Genomic DNA, 15,611 nt, shown 5'->3' on the forward strand with positions numbered 1-15,611 from the left:
GCAAAGAGTAGGACAAGGAGTTCCCGCCGTTGTCTTCTATCCTCTGTGGTACATCATCGATGCACGATAGCGTTTCAACGAGTTAAAACTCCTACGCTGCTAGTGGGTAAATAAACTATGACTATGACTACAATTGCACTTATGCCCGTGTTGCTATAAATGTGCGCTACAGAAGAAAGTAATTGTGCTAGTTTTTTAAAACGCCTAAAAGGAAAAGTATGGAGAAGAAGTCGGGAACATTATTTTACATTTAAGAACGTCGAGGCTGTCATTTATAACAAAGAACATCCTCCCCCAAGAGCAAAAGGAGTCCCAGAGAACGCAGTCTTGGCCAGAAACTTAGTTGCTGGTACAGCGTTTTACTAGGACTTACAAAATTCCTCGCCCCCCAAACGCGGTAAATTGAGCAAGTACGTCTTTATTTTGCCTGTATTTTCCTGTATGCATAGATTTACATGTGTTCTTCTTAGAATGGTTTTCAGGCGCATATCGCGCCAAAAATCGTGAAAACTAAACGTTAACCCTATAACCCAGTATAGTTTTCACGCCTGACAAAAATTTGTCCTCGATCCGGGGCAGGACGACGGCTCCTTTAATTTGAAGTTTGGTAAGGCTTGACAAAATTTGGTGGGAAATGACAGACGGAAATGATGACAGATTTTTTTCGCAAAATAAACAAAATTGCCCAGTGCGTACGGGCCCTATCTTTCCTATTTTTTAAGTGTTTACGATGTGTCTGGCGCGTCCATTTCATTGCGTCTTTGAAGTGTTTGCGCGGGTATTTCAAGGTGTTTGCAAAGGGTTTCATACGTCAATTTCGAATCTGTTACTCAGTAGTTTCACACTGTTTGCTATGTGTCTCGAGCGTCTAACTCTGATCTGCCTTATGTGCTTTTCTCATGCAGTGTTTCTTAAAATGGTGAATTTGCTCTACAACGGTTAATCAATTCAAATTTGCTTTTGTGGAAAATAAATAGTTGCGCTAGATTGAGAAGATTAATCAATATTTCATGCAAAAGGACGCTAACTGAAGACTGAAGGTGAATGATGTTTTCTAACAAATGCAATCCTCAGTTGGACTAAAGTAAAAGTTAATTTTCCTTTTGTTTTGTAAACCAACATGGCCGTCTAATCACGTGAGTGCAAACCAAGAATAGAAAGTAAAAGACCTTGAAATCTATCCTTAGTTAAGAAATTTCCTGCCCTGTGGAAAAATACTCATGTTTTTTTCATAAACGCAGAACACCAACTCTACAGCCCAATTAAACGACAGACGCCTGAGTATCCTTGGCCAAGTTACAAATGGAATGTTAGCGTTGTTAAACAATCAACATAACAAAGAGCATCGAATTTGGCAAAAGGCCATTAAGGATTTCACGTTGACTGGTCAAGGCTAAAAATAGTATTCTGTTTCCCCGTTAAGTCTCCAAGAAGCCTGGGGTAAGGGGACAGTCGAAGGGCAACTCGCGTGATCTTCGCGTGTTCCTCGCGAGATCTCCCTACAGTCATTGCCTCCTAATGATGAAGCTGAGCAAGCAGTATCTATAGACAGTCCACGATCCATTTCCGAAATGATACATACCATATCACTTGTAGTATTTTAGATTGATAAGCAAACCATCTTACAACTGGTAATTACAATCCCACGGAAAAAAATTCATCCTGTCCAGCCAATACCTTCTGTGCGTAACATCAAAATCGCTGAGATAAATGCCACAATGGACTTATTTACCGGTATACAAAATCATCGCCAAGTTTATCACATCCGTGATTACAAGAACAGAAGTTAAATTCGCAAGAAAAGAGGACAAAAAGGAAATTGGTCAAGCTTCATAATTTAATTCACATTTATGTCCAAAACGTGGGTTTTAAACTTTTCAAAGTTAACTCCTGGGGCCCTCAAATTATGCGTACTGATCGACTGATTCTTTCCAGGTTGCTTGCACCTAACGTAACACGTTGGTGGAAAAAAAATAGCGAAAAGCAAGCAAAACTTAAGCCACATTTTTCCATTGTTTTGGAACCGACATGACCATCTTATCACGTGAGCGCAATGAAAGAACAGATTAAGAAGATATTGGATCAGAAAACTATCACTAAAATATAATTAATTACGGTAAATATACGTTACCGCCGTGTATTAGGACTTAAAACTTTCCACGACACGTCAGTCTTCCTACGAGGAGTCATTTTAAAACTCGTAATTTTCTTAGGTTGCTCGACAAAATGAAAACTTTTTGCAATTAGTTGAATCCCTGTGGCATTGTAGAATGGAGTTATATAAATTTTGTAGTGTGCTTGGCGAACGCAATCACCGGAAAAGAGAGAGAGAGAGCCTGGGTTCGGCAGAAAGGCTTTTCGATACAAAATCGATACAGTGGGAACACTGAATTAAAATGCAGAAGTGAAGTCGACTGTCTAGGCGCTGTACTTGGTACAACTCGATTAGTTGCAGGACTATGAAGACCTTGTATTAAAGCATTAAAAACAAAGACTGGCAACTGGTTTCCTTAATTGCCATGGAATGTTGGTGAAATTGTTCAATATCAGTCAGATATGGGTTGCCACAAAGGCATATTTTGAAAGGCCTTTTCGCAAATAATGATAAATCAGAAGCCAATACCAAGAGTCACTTTCTACCTCTACATGTTCCAGAGTCCCTCGAGTCCTAGAATCTCAAGGATGCAGGGTTCCAGCAGGTAACTTAAATGAGAAATAAGAACCAGAGACCCCACAGGAAAACAGCTCTTAGCAACCAACATTTGATACCATGACAAGTCAGGGATACAACCCAAGGTCATATTTGTGAAAGGCGACAAGTGTCCTAGCCAACGCGCCAACTTCGTTCCCAATCACATACATCGTTGATCTTGTCTCCCTTGTGAAGTGTTCAAGACCTTATACGGTGGTGCGTCGCCACAAATGGCGACAATTAAAGGGCCGCAACATACAATCCACTCTTAGAGGCAAGCGTTTCTGCTGGTTTTCTGCGCAAATGTTGAATTCAAAATAAAATTTGGAAAAGTCTATCTCGAAAAAAAAAGGAAAGTAAAGGAACTTTGTTTAAGTGTCTAGTCGTTCTCGCGCTGGAGCAAAAATTGGGGACACTGTAAACTGAAACTAACAATTAACGTAAATCAAGTCAAATGTTGGTTTTTCGAGGAGAGGGGAAACCGGAGTACCCGGAGAAAACCTCTCGGTGCAGAGTAGAGAATCAACAAACTCAATCCATATATGACGCCAAGTCTGGGAATTGAACACAGGCCACTGGAAAAATACGAGCCCCATCTGGGACTCGGATTCTTGCGAGTTCCCAGTGGGTTCAATACCTCAAATGAGTTGGTCGAAAACAACTTTCATTAAGCGAGTACTAATTATCTCAGAATTTAACTAGATGCAAAAATGCAGTTGGTGATCCGCATGTCACCACGTACGGTTTCGAGAGAACGAAGCTTCTACCCACTGAAGAGAAGACGATATCTTCTAAACTCTCTAAAATATAAAGGATTTCGCTACAGAACAAACCTAACGGATGGCCAAACATGGCACAGTCGCTTAGCGCGCGGCATTGGTGAAAGAGGTCCTGAGTTCGATTCTCGCATCTCGGATCCTTGTTTCGATTTCTTTCCTTTCCGTGTAGCTAAGTAGCTTTAAATACCCGTAAAACGGAGCACTGATGGAGAGGGGGGAGTAAAATGAGCGCACCGTCGACCTCAGGTTTGTCAGTTGAATTACTGTTACGAGTTATCGACGTTAATTAACCCCTGAACTGCTATTTTCCTCGCATCAAAATAAGGTCGAAATGCGCTAGTTTTGGCGTCTTCAATCCGCGCTTGTTGTTGGAAAAGATGATTTTTTTGTTTTATATTCAGCACATCATACATCAAATCATTAATTAAATTACCCTAGGATTGTAAAGAAGTTTGTTTTTGCCGTTATCTCCGAGCATTTACTATCCCAAACAAGACATGCAGTCTTCTATGCAAATATTTAGTGGGTTCTTTCAAGTCCGACTGAGTTTGATTCATCAATTGGGGAAGACCTTTGATTTGCCGTCCTCGTCTGAGAAGACTAGAGGTTCTAACCATGTACAGATGTCAGATGCAACACTTTCTCCTCAGTTATTAAAAGCCCCTGGGACTTGGTCCGCGGCCGAACTTTCAACACACCATCTCCCCCTCAGTAGTAGGATGCATGACCGAAGAAGCCAAGCAGTCGGCAGTTAGAGAACTTATTTTGATTCCGGAATTGCGCAGGGAACTGGGGCGAGTTTCAAATTTGAACCAATCGATAAACTGACAACATCACATGAAAGATAGCATTGAGATTGACTATCTGTCCAAGTTTGATGCTTATACATCAAACAGAGACCAAGTTACAGACCTTAAAACATTGTTAAAAATCTATACAAACGTCTCTAATTTTGAGGCTGCGTCCCCCACAATAGATCATATAAACTCTTAAAATTTTACGATTTTTGTAATATTCATAAAAATAGGCAAACAAAGTGATTTTCATCTCAACTATTTCCAAATGGTAGGTTCATGACAGGATTTTTCAGTTATCCCAAATCTGATAAAATCTTTTAAGAGTTTATATCGTTTTGGGGGACGCAGCTTCAAAATTAGAGAAGTTTGTATGGATTTTTAACAATGTTCTAAGTTCCGTAACTTGGTTTCTGTTCGACCTAAATGCATCAAACTTGGACAGATGGCCAAATTCAATGTTATCTTTCATGTGATGGTGTCATTTTATCAATTGGTTTCAAATTTGATACTCGCCCGCAATTCCTGAATGGCCTATACAGAATCTTCATTTATTCAGATTTACTTCGCTTTTCAATAACATGCGGACTCTTTAATTCAAAGGTCAACCGACAAATGCGTTTTTCGCTACCGTCAATCTAATTTTCGGCGGCTCCTCCGAACATCCGACTACTGTCGAGCGCGTAGTAATCAAATCACATCGTTGAGCCCAGTTCAGTCAACCTAATCGGAAGCTGGGAGGAGCCGCCGAACATTTGATTGACGGTAGCGAAAAACGCATTTGTCGGTTGACCTTTGAATTTAAGAATCCGCATGTTAATGAAAGACGCAGTAGAGGAGGTTCTAGAAGAAGAAGAAGAAGAAGAAGCAAATCTAACCACGGAATGTCATGAGAGCTTGTATATGGAGCGCTTCATGTACCACGCGGAAATAGCGAGCTGTGTCGTCCGAGTCTTGTCGGAGCAAAGCGACCCCAGAGAGAACCAGTTTGCGTGCTATGACAGGAAACGGAGTGAAGAGACGAAAGGCGCGAAGGCTTAACGTGTTCCTGAAAAGTTTCGTACGAATTTGAACCTTTCAGCACCAATGTATTAGTACTGTAAATTAAGGTGTCCGCGACAGTGGCTACAGAAGACAGAAGGCGGAGAATATTTGATACAGCAACAAGTGTATCTTTTTATCCAAATACAACTAAAGGATTTGAAAAAAAAAAGGGGTTCTCTCAAGGCTAGTTAATCTGCATGCATTTATTTTTTGCGGCTAATACAGTAACATGTAGGAGTCATGTTGATGCTGTGCCGAGCAAGCGGAACAAAGATTATACAGAATACATCGGACTTACTATTAAAGAGTTTGTCCTTTCTTCAAGGTGAAAACAACAAGAACTGACACATTTTAGGAACATGGGAAAAATAAACTGAACTACCGGAAAATGTGGCTCTTTGAGAGTACACGTCCCCCAGCAACAAAATATTAATTTCAATATACACATAAAAATCTAGATAAGCATTTAAGAATAAAAATTTACGAAATATGTTTTAAACAACGTTTCGATGTCGCCAATGATGACATCATTTTCGAATGACAAAACAAAACCTTTAACCTGACTAATTAATTTATGGGGTGTGAGGTTAAGCAGAGAGATGTATGTTAAGTATGTTCAAATTGAACGAATAGTTTTGGGCGAATAGAGTCCGATTGCGTGTTCAAGCTTGGTTTCTTCTTTTCTGTCTCATAAATTAGACAGTCTAGTTTTCTGTTGCATTTCTTCAGGACGGTTGCCGACAGTTAAATTCCGTGCTCCTCTTTGAAATTAAAGTGCTTTCCGATTGCTGAAAAACGGTGTTCATCAATACGTTGGAGCAAGTACCGGCTAGTGTAACCGACATATTCTCTCTCATTCTACCCCCAACCCCCAGTCCCTCGGAGAGCCTGCTCGCGTGCTACAATCTTGGACATTTCAAATTGAAAATGAAGACCACCCCTCCCCCCAATTCCAATGATGAAAAAATGGCGGACTCCAACATGCACGCGGATTCATCATTGATTTTGCGGGGAGGGGAGTGCTAATTTTTCATTTTAGTTTGTCCAATATTGTAGCATCGCACAGATCACATTGATAATTATGCACCACGCATTGTTGGTTAATTAGAGGTGGTTTCGGTTCAAGCAGTTTAAGAAAAATCGTCAAGACGTTTTATCCACAATGTTACTTCTTTCGCGCATGTGCAGTTTCAACTGGCATCTTACTTTTATTGGGCGCTTACAAACTGAATTTTCCGTTACAGATAATGTTAAAGCAAGGAGTGATTGATACGTTCCCAAGCTCAGGTGCGTACAGATTGAGATTAGTATTAAATTCTGTTAAGTTCAAATTTCCACAAGCGGGTTATAAATCAAATCCATATATTAAAAACCCGACAAAACTCTGAAACCGAATTTAATTGGATCAAATGGAATCGCGACATTTTCAGGATCTATGTTGTAATTTTAAGTGGTTATCTCTGAATGATGAAAGGTTGAAAAGATTTTCCACACAAATGTCCTTTTTTTCTCTCCAAAGGTCAAGATAACAGCGGTGTAGCGTGGAACGTGGAACGTGTGACGCGTCTTAACACGTGTTACTCATGTGAAGACACATTGGCAACAAAATATAAGTTCCGTCACGCGCCGATATTTGTGCAAGAGAACGTCGACGCTCGACATCTTCAAGAGCTACTTTTGAGTCCTTTATGAAATCTATTGCATGTATATTAGAATTTCAAGATTACATAGTCCATAAAGTCACGAGAAGCAAGGTAGAAATGCTTTGTCATGGTTCGAGCACAAACAAGAAAGAAGCATGAGAGAGTCACGTTGGTGCTCAGAGCGAATAAAGCGTAAGAGTTAGGACTTTGAAACCGCCGGCCACACTTCAGTTGCCAAAATACATTGGCGATTCTTTTTGTCCTGAATAAATGCCTATGCAATACGCCAGACCTCGATAAAAATCGCTTTGAGAGCCTTAATCGCGAAGATCGCTCAACACTCAGCTTTTGATATTTCAAATGTCGAGTGCGAGTTCGTAAATCATCGCGCGATTTACATCTTCCAGCCGAGTTCTAAAGCACCTTGCGGGTGGCATGTCACGCAGAATTCCACATCTTTGATAATTGTTCTACTTTTTTTAAAAGAAAAACAAAAGATGCTAACTCTCAGTTCGGCGAAACTCGAGAGAACCTCCTTCGAAACCATTGTATTCTGTGAAGTGCTATTAAAATTGTACATTTCAGGAACAGAACACTTTATCGCAGTCACGCAATATTTGCAGAAGTATAATTCCAAAACACGCAGTAATATGGCCCACAGGAAATCTCATTTTTGCTTTGCAATACAATGTGCAATATCCTTTTGCGAGATTAAAGAAGAAAGTTCCGTTTTGAATTGATTTCGTGAGAAAATATTCCCGTAGTTGTGATGTAAAAATATTATTCAGAATGACTTGACGCTAACAGCGACGAATTTATCATCAAAACATTTGAAAAGACAAACCGAGGCAATATTCTTGAGAACGCTTGATAACAAAACAGCGAATATGAGAAATAAGAACAGCGATCAGAGATAAATCTCTAAATGTCACTCGCGTTCATGTGAAGCTAAGTACCACGAATTAACTCGTAAAATAACTTAAACAACAATAAGAGCAAAGTCCTGTTTTGTTTACGTCAGGACAAAAAGCCTGCAATTTTTAAAACGAAAACCTAATGAAAATGGTGGTATTGCCACAAAGTTTGTTTGTTTGAGGAGTAAATGGTTTTATTTCCGCTCTGGCTGAGTCCGTCTTTTCCGTTTTACGTTAGACAAAGTTCATTCATGCCAAAAGGTCACGCAACCGTACCGGCTTATTATTTTCCCGGCGATTTGATTACAACATTTGTACTTGAGAAAACTGGTTGAAAACGTTGATCAACATGAATTCCTCGATTGTAAGTTGTGAAATTGTCATTGATAATTTTCGAATAAAACCAAATAGAGAGAAGACTGCTTGTACGGTTTCAGTTTCTCTCTATTACGGTTTTGAGTTGCAATGTTGTGCGTTTCTCTTCCCGGTGTTTTAAATTGCGAGCGAGACCTGTTTAGTCAAATAATATTAGAGCATGTCACTTAAGGTTTAAAAAACTCCAAATTGCGTGGCAATTCTGCCCTTAAGCTTAATTGTGAAATAAAAACCAATTCACCAATTTTTCTCTGAATTGATATCCACAATGAAACTTTGTCAAATCTTACTATGACTAACCTGAACTGTCGATTGAACTACTCCTCGACAACGAACGATGAGAATACTGCGGACGAATATACTGAAAATTGAATAGCAAATATCAATACCTCTAAATTAAAGTTAGCAAACTATTCAAAACTCACATGAGAGCAGCGAAAAAAATATCGTAATCACAAAGGCTGTTGCGTGCGTGCAGAATCCGCAACAAGCGTGGTCGTTACCTCGATTAATTCCCTTCAAAAGTTGACGCTTTTTTTACCCCGGGTTTTGCTAAATTTCCCATCATTAAATAACTTTTTAATGTTTCCAAGTAGTAATAACAGAACCATTGTCACAAAATTGAGCTTAAATAGGTTTATAAAACGCTCGTATAGAAGAATACCGTCGTTCGCACGAAGGTAACTTTAGTGACAATGGCTCGGAAACAAAAAGCTCCTCTAAACAAGTGAAATTGATTCTCCGTCCGCTTGTATCACATCACCCTTTTCTCTGATCTTAAACAATTTAACGAAAAGAGCCATGGTATCGCTTGTTAATTTAGCATTTGTGTTTCAGCTTCGTCCCAAAATCGCGTGAGCAATAGGTTATGAAATACATCAGCTACAAGCATAATTTCTCTCCTCGACGCGACCGGATGTCGCAAATCAAGGAAAGGAGAGTAAGGGACAGAGAAAACTTACTTTTCTACTTGGAGTATTAGATTCAGGCTCTGGTTTAGGAGTCTTCGCCGAGTAAGAGCTGATGGCGAAAGAGTTTTTCCTATTCCACATAGAATCCGACATGATGAAGTGATTTCGTTCAACAAAGGTCGATTCGACGAAGCCCTACCGGCATCATGTATATTTCATTACTCATCGAAGTTGCAATGTCCTTTTATATAACTCATCATAATGGTTTACGAAACCGAGCCTTCAGTATATATTGCCTGGTGATGTCACATCACTGTGGCAACCGCGCGGGTATTGGAAAGAGACAAAAAACAGCCTCAAAGTTGATATGGGAATTTTAAATGGCAAGTTTTGAAACGTAACTTTAAAATATTGTGACATATTTGGGCACTGTATTATATTCGATTGTTTTTGTTATAGTATTATTGTATTTATCTGCGTTGCTTTATCGCAAAACTCTGACTCAAAAAAGATGAAGCGAGATGCAACAATAATAGTTTCGTGATCTTGCCATTGGTCGTTGACTGATGAAAGGCAATTTGCAGTTTTAAATACAAATATTATTTGGGAAACTTAAGTACAACGGCAAGAAAAATATTTCGAGTGTTAAAATATTGAGGACTTTGGAGTCATTACAAATTTTGACTTTTTAGGTTCCAATCTCATTGCAGTATCCAGTTAAGTTCAGAGTCAGACAAATAAGCCACATCACTTTATAGAGGTTTATATTGACCTTTATAGTGATGGTTTATTCCTTGACAAGGTCACGAAATATTTTTTAGTTATTTTTTAGCCGTTCTTTGTTCGTCTGGTTAATAATAATTTCGGATTCTCGTAAGAAATTATGAAGCCAGTGTACTGATCTTATTTTAATTCGTTCAAAGTTCCACCACAAGTCAAAGATCGCACCGATCTTTTCAAGACCGATATTAATAAATTAAAGGGTTTTCGAGCTGCCCACTCAAGTCCAACATACAGTTACAACGTCTAGTAGTCAATACTTTTTAAATCTAATACTTGAACCTGGACTGATTAAGTTGACCGCGATTATTTTAAAAGAGATTAATATTTAAGTTTTTGATTAAATTGGATGAAGATTAAGACATCAATGAAAACTGGAGCGAGGAAGGACGGACGGAAGGAAGTTAGCAGGAAACTCTCACAGAATGTTTTGAAGAGATATCGAAACAATCTCTGATTAAGGCTCTTCACTTAAGTAAAAATAACCGGTTCCTTGTGATGAAGGTTTGCAAAAGAACAGAGAAGAATACGCTAGCACACTACGATAAACTTGAAAACAAAGCCTTAATCCTGTCACATGCTACCGAAATATATCAAGTGGTGAGGAAACACAGAGGAAGCACTGATTATTTCGAAATAACAGTTTCGAGAAATAGAATGTTGGGGACCTATTATTAGGTACCCAAGGGAGACATTAACAATATAATGACGACATATCTTGAAACAGCCATCGATTCTGGTAGCATGTGACAGCGGGCGATATAGGGCTAATAGTCTGAAAAAACGAATCACAAAACACCTGTAACGATATCTACGTAGTATCTATTGAATATCGATACAAGTGATGACGATATGAGTGATGACGCATGGAAGAGACGTTTCGTCTCAATACAAACCAAGATCCTATATCAAAACCAACATTTTATTTTGACGTATGCTCCTGCTAAGAACAGCAATACCGTCGATAACACACGTGGCGCGCCTTCTCGAAGTTATGGCGCGCGAGGACACGCAAGGACACGAAGGATACGTGACTGAGGTGATCACTCTCCTCTCTTGAGCACTTGAGCCACGGCGACTACGAATGACGTTTGGGAAAACGTACCTCTCCTCTGGACACACACACACACACACACACACACACACAGGGACTTGTCAAAAATTAGCAGGGGAGGGGGGGGGGGAGATTTTTAGTAAAGTGGCGAAAATAAAATGACACTCCCTAGGTAAGGAATTAAAATGTCTTGACCTTCACCTGGAACTTACCGTAAAATTCTTTGACACCCCCCTCCAAAAAAAAAATTGTTATACATTTGTAGAAGAAAAATGGTTCAGTACAAACCTAACATTCAAGTGATATCTCTGTTGGAGACAGGACCAAAAAAACTTTTGCCTCGACAGGATGACAATAGTTTCTACCACCGGAAATCAAGATACACGCACTGCGTTCAAAACTATCAACAAGTTGGCTTGTTAATATGCCAGGAAATATTTTGTATGGCATGATTTTCATATTGTACCTTGTTTGTATTCGTGTTATAACATAATATTAAAGCATCCCTTTATGATCACAATGGCTCACTTTCTTGTGACCCTCCCTGTTTTGCTGTCTACTTTTTTCATGGCCATCCCTCTTGAAGGGCTCAAAAAACTGTGACCCTCCCCGGTTTTCCACCCCCACGCCCCCGCCCCCCCCCCCCCCTCCCCTGCGAATTTCTGACAAGCCCCTCAGCTCACAATTTCTACGACCCGAGATAAAATATCCCAGTAAATGTCTAAAACCTACGGAACGCATATATTGGTCCCCATTACATCCTATGAGTACTAACGTTTCTGCCGTGTAACGGCATATAAGGACTAGAGAATTTGTTCACGATATCTGGGGAGGCAAATGTGGTGAGTCAATGCAATATATCACATGTAAAAGTAGCTGCTGACAACAAGCTATTTAAGCACCTGGCTTTCACACTGTATTTGCTTGACAGGACCCATGACCCTCAGCCTACAACTCTACTGTGTTCGTGTAACGGCGTTTTCACAGAGCGATTTATTTTTAGATTGAATTTCCCGCGAACGAGACTCCCACAGGAGCTCGATGACCAATTACAAGAAATTAAGCTGACGTCATAGGGTCACCGAACCAGAACTGCCTTTGTTTTTTGACCTAATTCGCGGGAAGGGCTAGTCTAAAAATAAACCTACTCGTGAAAACGCCGTTTCACAGACGCGGTATGAAAGTTGCACGCTCCAGATGGGCTCCTGTGCTTGTTTGATAAATAAACAAAGAAACACCTCTAACTGTCAAATTCCCTCTTACACGTGGTCTTAATGAGTATCGAAGCAAGTACTTGAGAGTTGCAAATCTTCTCTTACCGATTGGCTAAAATATCGCGGCCGCGCCACAATCTCAAATCAGTGGGGTTGTGCCTCGATAGCACGCGCCAATTTTCCCGCTCATCGGATGCATGTGTTTGCTTGTCTTGGTACTATGCCGACGTCAGTGACGCTATTGTTTACGTCATTAACGCACGTGCTTGTGTGTAGAGGGCAAGTCGTAATCAACAAACTGGACAGGGGACACTTGCTCAAAGCCTGGTTAGGGCTAACCGTTGGTTAAGAGATACCAAAACCTATAAGTTTCCATGGTATTTCATTTATCGCTGGTTAGCACTAACCATGCTTCGAGCAACCAGCTAGGGCCAGATTGTAAGCCTTTTGCGTTTGATAATCGGCGAAATACTAGTCATCTAATAAATAAAGCTAATTGAACTGAGTGGAGTGCAATTTAATAATTTGGTCTGAAATCATACTGATTTCAAAATCGAACGAGCTAGCAGCGCGAATTCGATTTGAAATCACAAGTATGACTTCAGACCAAACTTGCACGAAACAAAGTTCAATTACCACTTTATTACATCCATTTACTGATCACACAAATTATTGTATCGCTTAAATACAGGATTTTAGTCAGAGCCAGTATTTAATTGATCCAGTTGGGAACAAAAGTTGCAAAATTGGACACAAAATGGTTTTCTTGGCCTTTCATTTTCCAGCAATTTGATTGGTTACCTTAACTAAGCCTTGAAATCTGATTGGTTGTTTTGTTTTAGTGGCCCATTCTCATTGGCTGGGGAAATTGTGTGGTTTAGAGCAAAAATAGTGCGATTTGGGAATAAACCGCACTGCTGAGAGTCAATCAGATTGCAAGGATCACCAGTGATTTCTAAATGGTTGCTATAAAGGCCAAAACACGATAAGCGACAAGTCGCAACGACAGGTCTTTACTTGCAAAACAAGTCGTTGCGACACGACGCCTGTTCGGTGCACCATCCCAGTCTCCACTCAAATAGTAGGGAATTTAAGAAACGACGACGACTACCACAATGCCACAATGCAATAATATCATTGGTTAAAAGAGCATAAATAATCGTTCTGCACGTGCAGCACGGATTTTAGCAAGTATCTTTGCGGTCCTCTGCATAACGACGACGGGAAATGACCAAATTTGAGGTTTTGACGACAACGTAAGCTTGCAAACAGAGAATCCTTCATTCTCTATTTTAACTTTGAAACCGCTTGAACGGATTTATTTTTAGGATACTTTGCCCACATTGTACGACGCGAACTGGACTGAATAATCGCGAAAGACTTACGATAGAGCCAAGTTATATTTTGAGGTGGCGTTTTCGTCGACCGTCGCCGTCGTAGATCTTAAATTCCCTAATGTTTACTGTCTGCAATGGTTACTGAAGCGTGCTAAGCCTGGTTTTCATTAGCGGGACAAGCATAAACACAAGAAGCATACGCAAACTCAGTAGTTTGTTGTTCATTAGGGCCTTTTGTTTGAAAAATAGACACTAATTAACAACAAGTAAATGCGCTTGCGTGTGTTCCTTGTTCTTATGCTTGCGTCGCTAGTGATAATGGAGAGTGTCTAGATTTTCATTTAATTATATTATGTTCGCTGGTGCTGTTGAGGGTTTGACTATTCGCCCTTGTCGCACTGCGGCCATATTGTCCCGGGAGACCAAAAAAGCTTTGTTCTACCACGCCAAGCCTCACCCCCATGGTTTCCACTGCGAGGCTTGGCGTGGTAAAACAAAGCTTTTTTGGTCTCCCGGGACATTATGGCCGCCGTGTGACAAGGGTGAATTATCGTCAATTTGGGATGCTTAGCGCTTGATAGGAATTATGGGAAATGAATATCTATTTCTAAAACCCGAACCCCCTATGCCTGAAGTCGCTGGGAACCTGGAAATGTTCGATTAATAATCCTTTTACTTAACCAGTAAACTAACACGTCGCTAACTGCCAGAACATAATTTTTTTTTTACATGCCAATATTTTTTTTCTTCCGAATGCCCCTGTAAACGTGTATTATCACCCGCTAAGAAAATGTCGGTTACCAAACCTGAAGAGAAAGCTAACCATTGTAAAATCAAGCACTAGACTTAACCACTGTTCAGTAATGATTTTATATATGTATACTAAATACTGTTGGTAAATAATCGTTACAATTATCAGCCAATTGAGCTTTAGTGGTTAAGTGGATAAAAACAGTTCCTTCAAAGTGGGTGCTTCGGGTTCAAATCCTGTCCGGGAATGTAACATTTACTTCTTTTCTGCTGGAACCCCCAAGAGCACCCGCGATCATAATGAAATGAAATCCTAGATACTCTCCATTAACAGGCTTCAGTTACCATAGACCTTATTGCAAATACGGCGGCCATTTTGATTTCTGTTTGAAATAGCTATTAAGAGATGCCCAGGGGGCAAATGCATATTAATTTGCCCCCTGAGCATCCCATAATGTCTTTCGAAACAATAGAAATCAAAATGGCCGCCGTATCTGCAAAAAGGTCTATTGTAGACTGTATACATTATTAGGCGGGAGATTGGGTAGGGTGCACACGCAGTAATATCGTATGAGGGGGAATGTGAACTAGTTTTGTAATTCAATGTGGTGGACCATATGGCGCTCTCTAATTGGTTCATTTATATCTTGTCGCAGAGACTTATCGTCGGAATTGTACACACAGTGCGACAACGCTGCTTTCGCTAATTTTAATTAAATTTGTCGCTGCGAGCAGCTTAACTCCCATGAGTCTCCAGTCGGAGAATCTTGAGCACTCGAATTTTTCCGAGTGGTCCCCGAGTATCACTCGGATTCTCCGAGAATTCCCGGATTTTTCCGAGTATTCCCGCTCATGTGGGAAAAAAAAAGATACGTTTCTTCTTTCATTTATCGGGGTTAGCATTTCACATTTCATCATCCCCGTCACTATAACTGCGAGAATACACTATTTTGACAATGTCTCAGCAGTAGGGCCTGGCTCCAACGAGTCTCCGATAGCTCAGCGGTAGAGCATCGAAACTAATAATCGGTAAGTCGACGTAGGTTCGACTTCCACGAAGGAGCACTCGCATTTTCTCCGAGTGTACCCGAGTTGATCAACATCGGCGGCGTTAGCACGAAGCATAACTTTCTGCTGAGTGCAGCCCATAAGTTCTTTGTAAAATTAACAAATTGTACTGCAGCGGTCTTAAAGAGATTACACGATAAAACAGAGTTAAATATACCCTATTCCATGGCTGCCATTTTAGTATTTTTTTTGTTCGATCGCAAATTAGCCTCGTTCAAGGTTAAATATTCTTTTGAAGTTAACGTTTGAAAGCGAG

General features: G+C 40.1%; 1 protein-coding gene across 2 annotated transcripts in view; it reads right to left on the reverse strand.

The window, feature by feature from the left end:
• Positions 1-9,411, reverse strand: part of LOC138055244 (putative adenosylhomocysteinase 3) — a 33,312-nt gene extending 23,901 nt beyond the window's left edge. Inside the window, exons 1-2 of one of the 2 annotated variants that reach the window (XM_068901220.1) lie at positions 9,204-9,411; positions 8,542-8,602 (exon numbers count right to left, since the gene is read on the reverse strand). In XM_068901220.1, the coding sequence (XP_068757321.1) occupies positions 8,542-8,602; positions 9,204-9,305 (163 nt within the window). In that variant the 5' untranslated portion in view covers positions 9,306-9,411. The remainder of the gene's footprint in view (positions 1-8,541; positions 8,603-9,203) is intronic. The other variant, XM_068901221.1, reaches the window with a different exon arrangement.
• Between the last annotated feature and the right edge of the window lie 6,200 nt (positions 9,412-15,611).

The sequence above is a fragment of the Montipora capricornis genome, chromosome 7, assembly GCF_036669925.1.
Source record: "Montipora capricornis isolate CH-2021 chromosome 7, ASM3666992v2, whole genome shotgun sequence".
NCBI classification, from domain to species: domain Eukaryota; kingdom Metazoa; phylum Cnidaria; class Anthozoa; order Scleractinia; family Acroporidae; genus Montipora; species Montipora capricornis.